This window comes from Purpureocillium takamizusanense, chromosome 9 (genome assembly GCF_022605165.1).
Source record: "Purpureocillium takamizusanense chromosome 9, complete sequence".
Taxonomy (NCBI): domain Eukaryota; kingdom Fungi; phylum Ascomycota; class Sordariomycetes; order Hypocreales; family Ophiocordycipitaceae; genus Purpureocillium; species Purpureocillium takamizusanense.
The window spans coordinates 452,069-465,302 of NC_063076.1; the positions used below are offsets into that span (position 1 = coordinate 452,069).

General features: G+C 63.2%; 3 protein-coding genes across 4 annotated transcripts; 2 read left to right on the plus strand and 1 right to left on the minus strand.

Moving 5' to 3' along the window:
- Nucleotides 1-1,591: 1,591 nt before the first annotated feature.
- On the plus strand, nt 1,592-5,060 carry RLM1 (resistance to lethality of mkk1p386 overexpression). 2 transcript variants are annotated; one of them, XM_047990597.1, is made up of 3 exons: nt 1,592-2,474; nt 2,539-2,695; nt 2,752-5,060. In XM_047990597.1, exons 1-3 carry the CDS (start codon nt 2,419-2,421, stop codon nt 4,492-4,494), a joined length of 1,956 nt encoding a protein of 651 aa, XP_047846606.1. In that variant the 5' UTR covers nt 1,592-2,418; the 3' UTR covers nt 4,495-5,060. The 2 variants fall into 2 exon arrangements, with proteins under 2 accessions (XP_047846606.1, XP_047846607.1); XM_047990598.1 differs by having other exon boundaries at nt 2,539-5,060.
- On the minus strand, nt 4,838-6,141 carry JDV02_008964 (uncharacterized protein). Its single transcript, XM_047990599.1, has 2 exons — nt 5,295-6,141; nt 4,838-5,239 (listed from the first exon to the last, which is right to left on the minus strand). Exons 1-2 carry the CDS (start codon nt 5,907-5,909, stop codon nt 5,207-5,209), a joined length of 648 nt encoding a protein of 215 aa, XP_047846608.1. The 5' UTR covers nt 5,910-6,141; the 3' UTR covers nt 4,838-5,206.
- A 2,141-nt stretch (nt 6,142-8,282) lies between these two features.
- On the plus strand, nt 8,283-11,177 carry OSM2 (Osmotic growth protein). The gene is made up of 3 exons (XM_047990600.1): nt 8,283-8,568; nt 8,784-8,852; nt 8,927-11,177. Exons 1-3 carry the CDS (start codon nt 8,535-8,537, stop codon nt 10,726-10,728), a joined length of 1,905 nt encoding a protein of 634 aa, XP_047846609.1. The 5' UTR covers nt 8,283-8,534; the 3' UTR covers nt 10,729-11,177.
- Nucleotides 11,178-13,234: the final 2,057 nt, after the last annotated feature.

Sequence of the window (13,234 nt, forward strand, 5' to 3'; positions counted from 1 at the left end):
GGCGATTGCGATGGACTGACCGATGAATCACAGAAACCAGCAGTGGAATGACCAACGATGAATTCAATGGGCCCGGACGGTTTGCCATGGGCCCCGTGAATGTTGGGGGCTGGTGGCTCAACTGGCGTCCACTCGTGGTGGGGATCGAGGTGGGCAACGAGGCCTTTGACTTGCACCGTTTGGGTAGCTGCGGTACCTGCGCTTCAACTAACTTACTTGGCCTGCCGAATCGCTCGAATGGTCCTGGTGTTCGACGCTCGAGTGTCCGCACAGGAAGGCGGTCGCGGCGGTGGTGGCATGGACAGCAGGCTGTTGTTGCATTGACCAAATCTCGCGGGCGGCCCTCGATAAAGCCACGCCGGCGAGGAGAACCATGGAACGAAGCACCGGGGGAAAAAGTCTCGCGTGCTGACTGGATGGATCAGTAACGTTAGTAGTAGTAAGTTAGTACTTTAGTATGATGGCATCCATCTCGCACCGCGAGCAGGGCGTCCGAGTCTAGTGCCCAGGGCGCGAGAAACAGCAATTGTCTGGGCGAGACACAGCGGAGGGGGCGGGCCTGACAATTGGCATTGTCAGCGCCCGCGGCGTATCATCAGGGACGCCACCGAGACGGCTTGCGAGGAGGCATGGAGGGACGTTGGGCACTCGGGCCAGACGCAAGCCACCGCGTGCCCCAGGCCGGCGACGGGGCCATCTGCTCCGCGACGCCCTTCTGTTGCTCGCGACTGGTTGTCCAAGGTCAAGTACAATACCGGGCGGCATCTGTGCGTGCGTGACTGCTGTCTCGCGCCGCACCCCAGTTGAGTTGAGTCGGTCGGGTCGAGTCCCGTCTGGCCCATGTCGACACACCCGATGGATGGATACCTAGGTACCTACAGGTGCGGTGCATGCTGTGTTGTGATGGAACAATGCGCCGCCGCCTAGCGGAGGCTACCAGCGCAGTCTCGCTGGGCCACCCCTGGGCGGCTGTAGCCCCCGTTAGACAATCTGCTGGGCCCATTCAAGTTGTCGGGGGTGCTCTTCGATTCGTGCCGTAGGTTAGTACAAAGTACCGTGGATATGGCAGGGCCACCTTCGTACTTACTAACCTACCTGAGGCGCCCTCGCCCAGGCAGCACGCGGCGAGGTGAACCTGGAACCCATGAAAGTCGAGTGCAGGGGGCCTCGGCCAGAGGCGGGCCCAGAGGTGAGGTGCCGCCAAATCCTCCCTGCCCGTTTCCGCTGCAGCGCCTCCCGTCAGCTCCACGCAACCATGAACCCTCCTCCTCGCTCGCACACGGACCGCAGCACCGCAAAACGCAGACGGGCCAAGGCTCGCCTCGAAAAACACGGCCAAGGGCGCAGGGATCCCTGCCGCCCATCCACGAGCTAGGCTGCCTCCCCCCGGTCCATCCTCCCTCCGGTGCTGTGGTGGCCCTCGTTGCTGGTCGGTCCCCGGACTCGCTTGTCCTGCCCTGTCATGTGTAGGTGAGGTGAGGTGTGCAGGGCTCCGCTCTGGTCGTCGCTGCATTGCGCTGCGGTGCTGTGCTGCTGGGCAGTCGCCGAGATGGAGGCGTCTCCAGTACCGTTAGCGGCCCCCCCCCCCCTCCTCCCTCCCCCCAAAAGCCCCAGACAGGCCGCCTGCGACCAACCAACGCGACCAACCAATCTTGCGCTGCCCGCCTACCCTTCCTTCGCCGTGTGCTGCGTTCCATCCTCCTCCACCTGCCCTCTCGCGTCGTCTGCCTTGCCCTGCCTTTTGGCTTACTGTAGGCCCTACCCGCCGCGCTGCCCTCTCCCGTACTTTTTTCCCCCTCCCCATCCCCCATCCCATCCCATCCCATCGCATCCCCCATCCGTCCCGACTGAACACGATCTCTAGTCCTATTATTAGAAGCTTCCAACGCCAGATCCCGCCCCATCTGCACGAAACATCTGCGCCGGCACAGGCGTCGCACGGTTTCCTCGTCCCTTACCAGCTTGCGTCTGCTCTGGCGCGCCAGGAACCGAACGGCCGTCTACTGGCCCGTCCTTGTCGGCGCATGCACAGCACGACGCCCGCGAGCCTCGTTGGTGTGTCGGGATCGCGACCCATTCGACTGCACCACCCCAATTCTTATACCAACGCCTACGCGTGAACTCCCAGCTGCCGCTTGTCGATTGCCAGTCGCAGCCTCTCGACTGTTGCTCTGCTCCTCTGCGCTGACTCAAGAGCCGCCGTCGTTGCTGCAGTTGAGGAAATATCGCCCAACGTCGGCTTCTCCTCACGACGCCTCAGTCACGCCCACGGCGCCGACTCTGTGCAGCCGCGTCCTCACGCCTTTGGTCTCGCGGCCTAGCCTCGCCGATCGCCCGCCCCGGACGTCCGATATCGAGTAGCAGTCGTGCCTCGCCGCTTGCACCTCTCATCCCGACGCTCCTCGCGCGACCGCAACCATGGGGCGTAGAAAGATTGAGATCAAGGCTATCAAGGATGACCGGAACCGCTCGGTGTATGATGGACCCCCCCTCCTTCTGCCTTTGGACCGCATCGTGGACTCCGCTGACATTGGGCAGGACCTTCCTCAAGCGCAAAGGCGGCTTGTTCAAAAAGGCACACGAGCTGTCCGTCCTGTGTTCGGTCGACGTCGCCGTCTTCATTTTCGGCAACAACAAGAAGCTCTACGAATACTCCTCCTCAGACATGAACGAACTCATTCGGAGATATACAGTGGTTTGTGTCCTCCCTCGCCATATCTCATCTCCAAGTGGGCTAACCGACCGACCCAGCATGGCGGCGTCAACGAGCACAAGGGCCCTTCCGACTTCAACGGCGGCAATGACGAGGAAGAAGACGAGGAGGGCGACGTGACGCCCCCGCGCGGCCCCGAGGCAGCTGTCGACCCCCAGATGATGCCTCCCCAGTTCCATGGCCAACAGCCTCCCTTCTCCCAAATTCTCCGTCACCACACGCCGTCCGCGTCACCGCCCATCCCCAACGGCGTTCCCTTCCAGGGCCACCACCCGCACCACCCTCGCGGCCCGACACCGCAGCCGCAGATGGGGTCTCGCCCCAGCTCGCGCAATGACGGACGGCGGATGACGCCCAGCATGGTTCCTCAACCACCGCACGTCGGCCCGCAGTCGCATGGGCCGCACCCCGGCATCACCTACATGCCCGCCCCGCCCATTTACGCCGGAGGGAATCAGCAGGGCATGATGCCGCAACCCGGCAATCAGTACCCCTACCCGCCTCAACAGCACCAGCAGCAGGCCTACGTCGACGACCGAAGGTCGATGCCACCGGGCTACGCAGCGCAGCCGCCCCAGCCGGTGCCCGTGGCCCGCCCGGAGCCGTCGCATCCACAGCACTCGCAGCACTCACAACACCCACAACACCCACAGCATCCACAGCATCCACAGCACCTGCCCCATCCTCCGATGCCTCACATCTCCCCTCCGCCACAGCCCACCCAGGATCGCCGACCCCAGGACCCTCAGCCGCCGCCGCCGCCGCCTGTTGAGCCCAACACGGAGCGTTCTGACCGGCTACAGGTGCGGACGACGGCGGACACGACTATCAAGAAGATGCCGCAGCGCAAGTCCCATAGCATATTCACGCCCATCGAGGAGAATCGCTCGATCCTGTCTCAGCACCTGGCATCGTTCGCATCAGAGCCACAGGCTGTAAAGACGGAACATTCTATCAAGTCCGAGGCCGGGTCTGGACTAAACAGATCGCAGTCGGTGGAGGCGGCTGGACTGCGAAGTGGGCCTACGTCGTCGCCTCCTCCGAAGCGCGAAGGCACACAGAGCAGCTTGGACAGGACACGGAACGCGTCTGTGTCGTCCAGTGCCGAGGACGCATTTACGCCTCCCTCCAGGGCGAACAGCCTCAAAGTCAGCGGCGCGGTGGGCGGCACGAGACCTAGGGGCCCAAGGCTCACCGTGCAGATTCCGGATGGCGCGTCCGACCCCGGCAGCGCCACGGCAGAGTCCAACTCGCCGCACAACCCGGCCATCACCCCGACGCAGGCGCCGCAGCGTCAGAACTCTCACTCTTCTGTCGTCTTGCCTCCGCCGTCACCGTCGGCTTCCGCCCTGTTGTCGGCGGGCGCGACCGGGCCACCGAATCCGTTTGCGCGCCCGCCGCCGCAGCAGAGCGTCAATGGTGAAACGCCCGTCTCGGCGCTGCCGTCACGCTTCCTCAACAACGAGCTGCTCCCGAGCCCCAGCAGCTTCTATCCGGACTGGAACTTCCGCGGCAGCGACAGCAACACCCTGCCCAGCCCCCTAAACTTCGCAACGCCGGTGGTGGGCTCTGGCCCGAGCTTTCTGAGGGACGACCACGGTGCCTCCAGCAACGGCCACGCGGCCTTGACCTCGGCGGCGGCGGCGACGAGCACCACGGCGACGAGCGGACTCCCTGGTACGGGAAAGCGCAAGTCACCCGACTACGGCGCCGGCCCCCATGGCGAGAGCCACCACGGCGTGGTGCCGAATGAACCCAAGAGGGTCAAGGTCGAGTACTGACCTCACTGTCACTTCTACATGTTTTGATACGAGTCTGATGCATCGCGCCGATACCCTTTTAATCTTGGCGATGGTCTCGTTGACGGCTTCATTTCATTGTTTGGCTGGCGAACAACGCCTTTGCCACTTCCTTCACAAGCGGCGGTTCTCATATACCCGGCTCGCAAAATTCTGTCGTCCTCTGTAGCGGGCGGCGTCGGTGCGGCAGCCCGACGTATCCGTGCTGATTTCATGGAACTCTTGGGGGCGGACTGGTCTGTTTCACTATGCTTGATTTGACGATGGAAAGGGTCTTTTCTGGTTCGCATCCGGGCCGCATGGATGATGAGTGGATCGAGGCTGGACTTGACGACGAGGCTAGGTTGCACAATGAGGCGTTGGGTGTGTCATTTTTGGCGGGCTACATGTTCACAGGTAATGGTGGAAGGGAAAAGCTTGAACGGTGTTTGCGCTCTCATATGTTTGCGCTCGCATAAAATAGGCAGCTTGCTGCATGTCAAGGTGATACGCACTGAACCTGCCAAGCCGCGACCCGATTCGAGATTGCGAATGAAATTGCTCCAATGATTCAAACATGTCGTGTGGTGCTCGACGCCGCGAGCCGCATTGTGGCGCGTGACAGAAACCTAGGAAAGCCAAACGCAGGTGTTTACATGAAAGCCAAATCACCTCGCATTGTACACCAAAAACCAAGACACAAGCCCGGGGTAGATTACGTGTAGTTGAGAACGCCCTTGAGAGTCCACTGGGGCAGGTTAGCCAGTCGCAGGCGCCTCGTACTTGGAGTCGAAAAGACTTACCACTTCGCCGTTGGCAACGGTGCTAGCCACCCTCTCGACTTCGATCCCATCCGGCAGGATGACCCTCTTGCCGCTCTTCTGGTCGGCCCACCAGATCTGGCGGCCGGCGACGGTAGGGGCCTTTTCGCCCTCACGCCAGGGGCTCGCGCGGACGAGATGCGCCTCGACGAAGCGGCGGAGGTTGGCGTCGGCGCGGGACTCGCCGCCAGAGCCGTCGTAGGCCTGCTCGCCCAGGGCGTCGTACTCGCGGGGGTCCTCCCAAGGCTTGCGAGGGAGGGCCTCGATGGCGGAGTTGAGGGGCGCGAGGACGGTGGTGTTGGCGGAGCGGTCGGCGAGGAGGGACGATGTGGAGGCGTGCATGCGGGCAAACGAGGAGAAGGAGGTGAGGGCACGGTTGGTGCCGAGGATGTCGGCGAGGGGCACCGCGGAAGACGAGGATGGGGACGCGCCGCTCCCGGAGCCTTTGCTGTCGTCGGCGCCGGACGTCGGCGGCGGCGGTGACGGCGGCATCATGGGGATCTGAGCCCGGTCGGCGGCCGGGTGCTCGGCCAACGCGGAGAAGGTGGGGAGGGCGGCGGAGGCGACGAGCACGGGGACGAGGCGCGGGAATCTCATGGCCCCCGGTGAGTGAGCGGGCGGGCGGTAGGTGCGTTGGATTGTTTGCGGGGCGGGGGCAAGGAAATGAATGCACGGCGATGGGCAGCAAGCGGTGCAACGACGGGATGCGAATGCAGCAGGGCTCTGCAGCTTTCGAGAGGTGGCCCTACGGGAGTATTGGTGATGCAACACAGTGTTTCGAGACGGGGCGACGTCACCGACAGCCGGGGGGCTCTTGTCTCACGGGGTGCCCCTCGACCAGGGATGGAAGGAAGGGAGGGAGCGGGCGAGCGAGCGAGCGTCCGTGTTGGGCAGCTCCCGCCGAAGGCTTCCCGTGTGGGCGAGTAACGTGACTAGTCACGCGACGTGGCTTACTGTACGAAGTACGAAAGCACCTTGGCAGACGTTTCCCCCGCGGGGGTCGAAATGGCGCACGTTTTCTGGGACGAAAGAAAAGTCGCCGCCGATGATACCGACGGTGGTTGGTGGAAATCAGGAATCGAACCGTCGGGTATCAAACGCCGACTCTCGTCGCAGACGCCGCCAACGGCGAAAAACCGTGCTGCGTAAACGTTGTCGGTTATTGAGAACGACGTGCAACGGGCCATGCACGTCCGTTGGGGCCGAAAATCGGCGCGAGAAGGAAGGAAGCACAATTCCCCCAAGGCAGGTAGGCAGGTCTGCTTGCGTTCTGCACGACGGGGGGGGGCAGAGGCCAACGAATAACACATGCGCGAGGAGGTGGTGCGGGTTCGCCCCCGGATTTTACTACTGCTACTACAAACCCCAAAGGTTTTTGATGCGCGCTACGAAGTTCCCGTAACCAGCACTCCGTTTTGGCTAGGCGGCTGAGGTACGGAGCTCTGATGAATGACTGCTCGATGCGTCCAGGCACTCCGCCGCGGCGCCGTCACGCGGGCGGCGGCGGTGCTGGGCGTCACATGTGAAAGAGCGCACTCGCCGCGCACGAGGGCGAAAAGGGCACACAGCCAATGAGCGCGGGGCCAAAGACGCTCACAAAAACGGGCGGCGATTGGGGCCGCCGGCGCGGGCGTTTGGGGTCAGATGATGAGTGTGGGGTACGAATTTGGGGTACGCCGCACTGCAACGCAAGGTTCCCAAGGTACCAAGTTACAGGGCATTACCTACTTCGTACCTCAGGGCGGGCTAGCTGGCCAGTTGGATTCACATGTCAGGCATTGTTGGCGCACCACGCATGCAACCGCCCCCCCCCCCCCCCAACTTCCCAAGCATGTGGGAAGCGGTTTGCAACAGGCAACCCTCTGGCTAGACTGCTCCGCGTGCCGGCAGCAAAAGAAGCCGTCATGCGATGCGGCTATATGCTCCTCGTCAGCGACCAGGAAAGAAGGGACCCCCGACAAGGGGACGACGGGTACGGGCGCGCGCGCGCACGACTGGCATCTACGTTATGCAATGGCACTCCAATCGCAGCCTCGGTACATGTCACGGCGACCGGCAGCGAGGCCATCGTCGCGGGCGTGCCGTGTATCCCCCATGGGGTCAACCACGGGGGTCAGCCACGAGGGAATCGCAATGGAAGGGGCGGGAAAGCGCACAGGGGAGGGAGCCCTAAAGATTTCACGAGCCCCCGCGAGGGCGTCTTTCATTGATCGTGGTCCCTCGCTCCGACGTCGACGGCGCAGGACAGCCGGCCAAACTGGGGCGCCCGTGGCCGGCTACTACGCAGAGAATCCTAGGAGGTGCTCGCACAGCGCCTCATCAGCAATGCAGCGCTGTGCGTGCGTCGCGGCAGGGCAGCGGGTCCCCACAACGCCCCTCGTGCTGGGGGCCTGGTGCCGCTCAATAGCCAGCGGCGAGGCTCGGAATTGCCGACGGGACGACGGCGGACGCAGCGCAGCAGCAGTAGCAGCGGCAACAGATCGGGCTTGCTGCTGGGAGTCATGCGGCGCGCCGTTCTGCCGTCGACTGGCTGATTTGAGTCGTCGTGGCAATTCCCCTGGCCCGATTCTCGCGCACGCCCTGATCGAGCACATCATCGTTCTCTCCATCAGCACCCGCCGGCGGTCGGCAATCGGTTCCTCCAGCGTGGGTGGCTGACATCACCACTACAGTGGCGACTGCGCCGCGGGACCTTGAGCGCCTGAGAGACGCCCGCGCGCCCGGTCAGGCCTGTTCTCCGTACTTCGTAGCGGGCAGTGGGGCCACCCCCCGGGGGATGGATGGATCAATGAGGTGGGCAAGCGTCGCCGTGCAGGGCCCCAGCCTGGGTCGCCCCCAGCCTATGGCGGGCGCGCCAAAGCGGCACTCTCCCTCCACCGCGCCCAGCGAGTCGAACGGATGGAACCTTCAGAGGGGCCCGGCAACGCATTCGACCTCGGCTGTCTGGCCCTCGGTGGGCTCCCCGTGGCTGCTCCCCGTCCTCGGCGCGAGCATTCCTCCAGCCTATTCTTAAAACTCCGGCTTCTCACTTTCTCGGCTCCTCTTCTCCCTTCTCGTCATCTTTGCTTCCCTTCCCCCCTATAATATACCCGTCGCTTTCTTTCTCCCCATTTGCCTCTCTCCGTGCATCGTCATCCGGCGTGAGCGATACCATAGAGTTGCAGTCACATCTCGAGCCTCGCCCTCCTCTTCTCCCTCCTCCTCTCACACAGCGTCATCGCAATGGCTCCCAGAGTGATTGTCGTCGGCGGCGGCCGTAAGTTTGCTCCTCGCGCTCCTGCCTTTCCTCGGTCTGCTACTACGAGCGTCTTGCGTCGCTTCGCCCGCCCGCCCGTCGGTCGCATCCCTTGCGATGGCGGCGGACATGGGCGCTGGTGAGGCGGCGGGCAACGCTTGCAGCGTAGTGGCGAGGGGGGGGGGGCGCCTCCACACGCGGGGGAGAGAATCACAAGCTAATTCGTGCCGAAACAGTGTCTGGCCTGAGCGCCGCTCACACCATCTACCTGGCCGGCGGCAACGTCGTCGTCCTCGACAAGCAGGGTGAGTGCACTCCCAGTGGCCCGAATACGATAAAATCGCATGAATCAATACAGCGGCTGATGACGGCTTCACAGGCTTCTTCGGTGGCAACTCGACCAAGGCCACGTCCGGCATCAACGGTGCCCTGACACGAACGCAGGTCGAGCACGGCATCCAGGACAGCGTCAAGCAGTTCTACGATGACACCTTGAAGTCGGCCCGCGACAAGGCCCGCCCGGACCTCATCAAGGTGCTCACCTACAAGTCGGCCGCCGCCGTCGAGTGGCTGCAGGACGTCTTCAACCTCGACCTCACCCTCGTCTCCCGCCTGGGCGGCCACTCGCAGCCCCGAACCCACCGCGGCCACGACGCCAAGTTCCCCGGCATGGCCATCACCTATGCCCTGATGCAGCGTCTCGAGGAGCTGGCCGAAGCCGAGCCCCACCGCGTCGAGATCATCAAGAAGGCCCGCGTCACCAGCCTGAACAAGGAGGGCAACCTGGTCACGGGCGTCACTTACGAGCACAACGGCCAGGAGGCCACCATCGACGGCCCCGTCGTCCTCGCCACCGGTGGCTACGCCGCCGACTTTGGCGAGACGTCGCTGCTCAAGAAGCACCGCCCCGACACCTTCGGCCTCGCCACCACCAACGGCGTCCACGCCACCGGTGACGGCCAGAAGATGGTCATGGCCATCGGCGGCAACGGCATCGACATGGACAAGGTCCAGGTCCACCCCACGGGTCTCGTCGACCCCAAGGACCCCGGCAACAAGTGGAAGTTCCTTGCCGCCGAGGCTCTCCGCGGCGAGGGCGGCATCCTGCTCAACGCCGACGGCGACCGCTTCTGCGACGAGCTCGGCCACCGCGACTACGTCTCGGGCATGATGTGGAAGGAGAAGGACAAGGGCAAGTTCCCCATCCGCCTCGTCCTCAACTCCAAGGCCTCCAAGGTCCTCGACTTCCACACCCGCCACTACTCGGGCCGTGGCCTGATGAAGAAGATGACGGGCAAGGAGCTCGCCAAGGAGATTGGCTGCGCCCCCGACCACCTCCAGGGCACCTTCAAGACGTACAACGCCATCGCCGACGGCAAGCAAAAGGACCCCTGGGGCAAGCGCTTCTTCCACAACTTGCCCATCGACATCAACGACGACTTCCACGTTGCCGTCATGGAGCCCGTCCTGCACTTCACCATGGGCGGCATCGAGATCAACGACCAGGCCCAGGTCCTCAACCAGGACAAGAAGCCCTTCGAGGGCCTCTTCGCCTGCGGTGAGCTGGCCGGTGGCGTCCACGGCGCCAACCGTCTCGGTGGCTCCTCCCTGCTGGGCTGCGTCGTCTACGGCCGCGTCGCTGGTGACACCGCCAGCAACTACCTCTTCCAAAAGGCCCTCGCCGGCGCCGGCTCCGGCTCCGGCTCCGCCGCCGCCCGCCTCGGCCAGATCTCCCTGCACCTGGACCCCTCCGCCCCGAACCGCGTCACCGTCGAGTGGAATGGCGCCGCCGGTTCCGGCGCGTCCGGCTCCGGCAACGGCGGCCAGCTGGTCCCGCGGCAGCCGGCGCCGGCGTCGACGTCCGCTGGCCCCAGCGACGGCGGTGCCGTCAAGGCCGCCGGCCCCAAGGCCTTCGAGGTGCCCGCCAAGGAGTACACCATGGACGAGGTTGCCAAGCACAACAAGAAGGGCGACCTGTGGGTCGTGGTCAAGGGCGTCGTCATGGACCTCAGCAACTGGCTGGACGAGCACCCTGGCGGCCCCAACGCCATCATGAACTTCATGGGCCGCGACGCCACCGAGGAGTTTGAGATGCTGCACGACGACGAGGTCATCCCCAAGTACGCCCCTGAGCAGGTCATTGGCCGCGTCAAGGGCCAGGAGGTGACGCTCGAGCTGTAAAGGATGTAATGTCTCTTGCCACGCTTTTAGACGGCATACATCTCATACACCGACCTCCCACCTCCCATTCTCTCATGCATCTCCCCGCCCTCCCCACTCCCCCCCCTTTTCTGGCCGGGGAAGCAAAAGGGGGGCCCGGACACTTGACGTGTGACGGGTTTCGCAGTCATGGCATATGGCATACTATACACAAAAGAATGGCCAGCACATGCTCCGCCGCCGCGACGAAGACGACGAGGCAGCCGTGTGGTCAAGTCCCACCGCTAGCTAGCGCTGGATACAGCAGACTTCCTGCGAGGGCTCATTAAGCTAGCACACTGGCGTATTTGGAAGGGTTCCTTTTTTTGCCCCCTTGCTGATTCCATTTAAGTTGGACATTTGTTCTCGTTTCCCCATCATGTACGTACTGTATCGATAGCTGTTATGCGGAGAAACGTGTATCGACGACACCAGGCATCGCGCCCTTTCGACCGAGCGAACCGCTGCTGTGCCGCGTTGCCCGTCTGAGCTGCCCGTCTGAAAATGGGCACTCCTACGGCCGGCTGTTACCGAAGACACTCGACGCGCCAAATAGTCCGCACCCGGCGGAGCCGCGTTGACCGCCACGGGCACGGGGCGTCCGGCCTTCCGTTTGTTTACGTGTTACCTGGAAAGCGACCGTGAAAGGCAGCAGCCGGGGGGGAAGCGCAGCGTCCCCGTGCGCTGCGTCTCATCCATCAAGGTCATGGCCCGTCCTGTCCCAACAGACCGACCGACCATGTCCGGTTCTACCGAATACATCACCCACGTGTCGCCAATGTGCATGCTGCTCCCTCATTTTACACATGCGCTGTATGCAACGGACTTCTCGAGAGGCTGCAGGCATGCGATACTCACTTGGAGGGTTACAACGCACCAAGGAGGAAAAGGGTACGCAGCTGGGACGGTCACGGCTAGGCGTGGCGGCGCCAAGGCAAGGGCCCGGGCCAGGGCAAGGCAGAGAATTCCCAGGCACGACCTGACAAAGGCCAAGGGCGGTGCGTTGCGGCCTGCAGACCCGTGTGACATGCATGTTGGCGGGCCCGAGCGAGGGCAATGAGTGAGAATATCAAAAGTGTAGTACAGTACTTTGGACGCATCGAGGCACGTCGATTCCCGAGCACGTGCCCTTCGGCAGGTGAAGGAAGGCAAAAGGAATTTCTGCGGCTGGGTCGTCGGCTGATCTTGGCTTGCGTCAGTGCGCACGACGAACTGATATACGTATGTTTTTTCGGACGGACAGGCGGCGAGACTGCAGGCATCAGTGCTTCGCACGTGGTGATGTGGCGACGAGCATGGTGTTGCTACGACATGGAAGAACCGCACCACTGCGTGCCCACGATACGAGAGAGGCCCTGTCAACCTCGTTTTGTGCTCCGCACGCTGCCTACCGACCAACAGCGGGTGCAGGTCGTCGGTGACGTCGTCGCCTGGCCGCGCGCGTCGTATCGGTGTCCTTGGCTTTGCGGAGGCGGTTGCACAACGAGGTTTCGGGTGACACGACGCTGAGCAGCCGAGGCTGACCGACCAAGCGATTGGCTCAAACGTTATGGGCTTGGCATTCAGTGCCATCGCGCCGTGCTCGGGCGGAGGCGCAAATAGTTTATGAGTGCCACGGCTGGGCGGCTTTGATCTTGGTGTCGACGTCGGTCATCGCAGTCGAGGCACGCGCTTGGCGGGGCCCGGAGCACCATTAATAACCAAGACAACTGAAGGGCGGTCTGCACCGCTATATTCTTGAGTGGCGCTCTTGATGCCTCAGAATGCGCCAGCCTGCCTGTGCAAAAGTGGACGCCTTGCGCCCGCTCTTGGTCATGCCAGCTGCATCGATCCCCGTTCCGCATCAGTGGCAGTAGGACTTGAGGTGGCCTCAAAGGCCTGGGCGAAAGCATTGAAGAACGCCAGGTCCGAAACGCTGGCTTCTTCGAGCAAGGCATGCATTGCTCCATGTTAGTTGAGCAACGACCGAGATGGCCAGCAAGCCCAGGAGCTGCTCGCTCAAGAGGTAATTGCCGTTTGTCTTCAGGAGTCGGGCTGGGGCTTCATTTGAGTGGCAGAGATTAGGGGCGAGTGGCTCGTCGATAGTGTCCTGGCATACGTCGCACGTTACGTGAGCCCGTGAGTAATCCGAACCGGCGTGCGTGGACCCCGGCCACGAACCTGGGGGTGATCCGTCGAGAAGCGCAAGTGACGCCGAGCCGTCTGTCAGCCCCCCTTCTCCGGACTGGCCAAGCAACCAAGAGCATGCAGCGGCATCTGTCGAGGAAGGTCAATCGGAGTAGTGGGTGGTGTGAACCGGCGAGGGGTCTGGCAAACAAGCTCCGGTACGTACCGCCCCGATGCTTCGTTCCCCGCAAAACATCACAGCTGGCCAGGCTAAAGGAGGACCTAAAGCCACCGGCTGTCGAACCACATCCGCGGCTATGTTGCCGTTGCCGACAAGACACACAGCGCGGATTGTCGTGGACGGGGACTGTGCGAGTGCTTG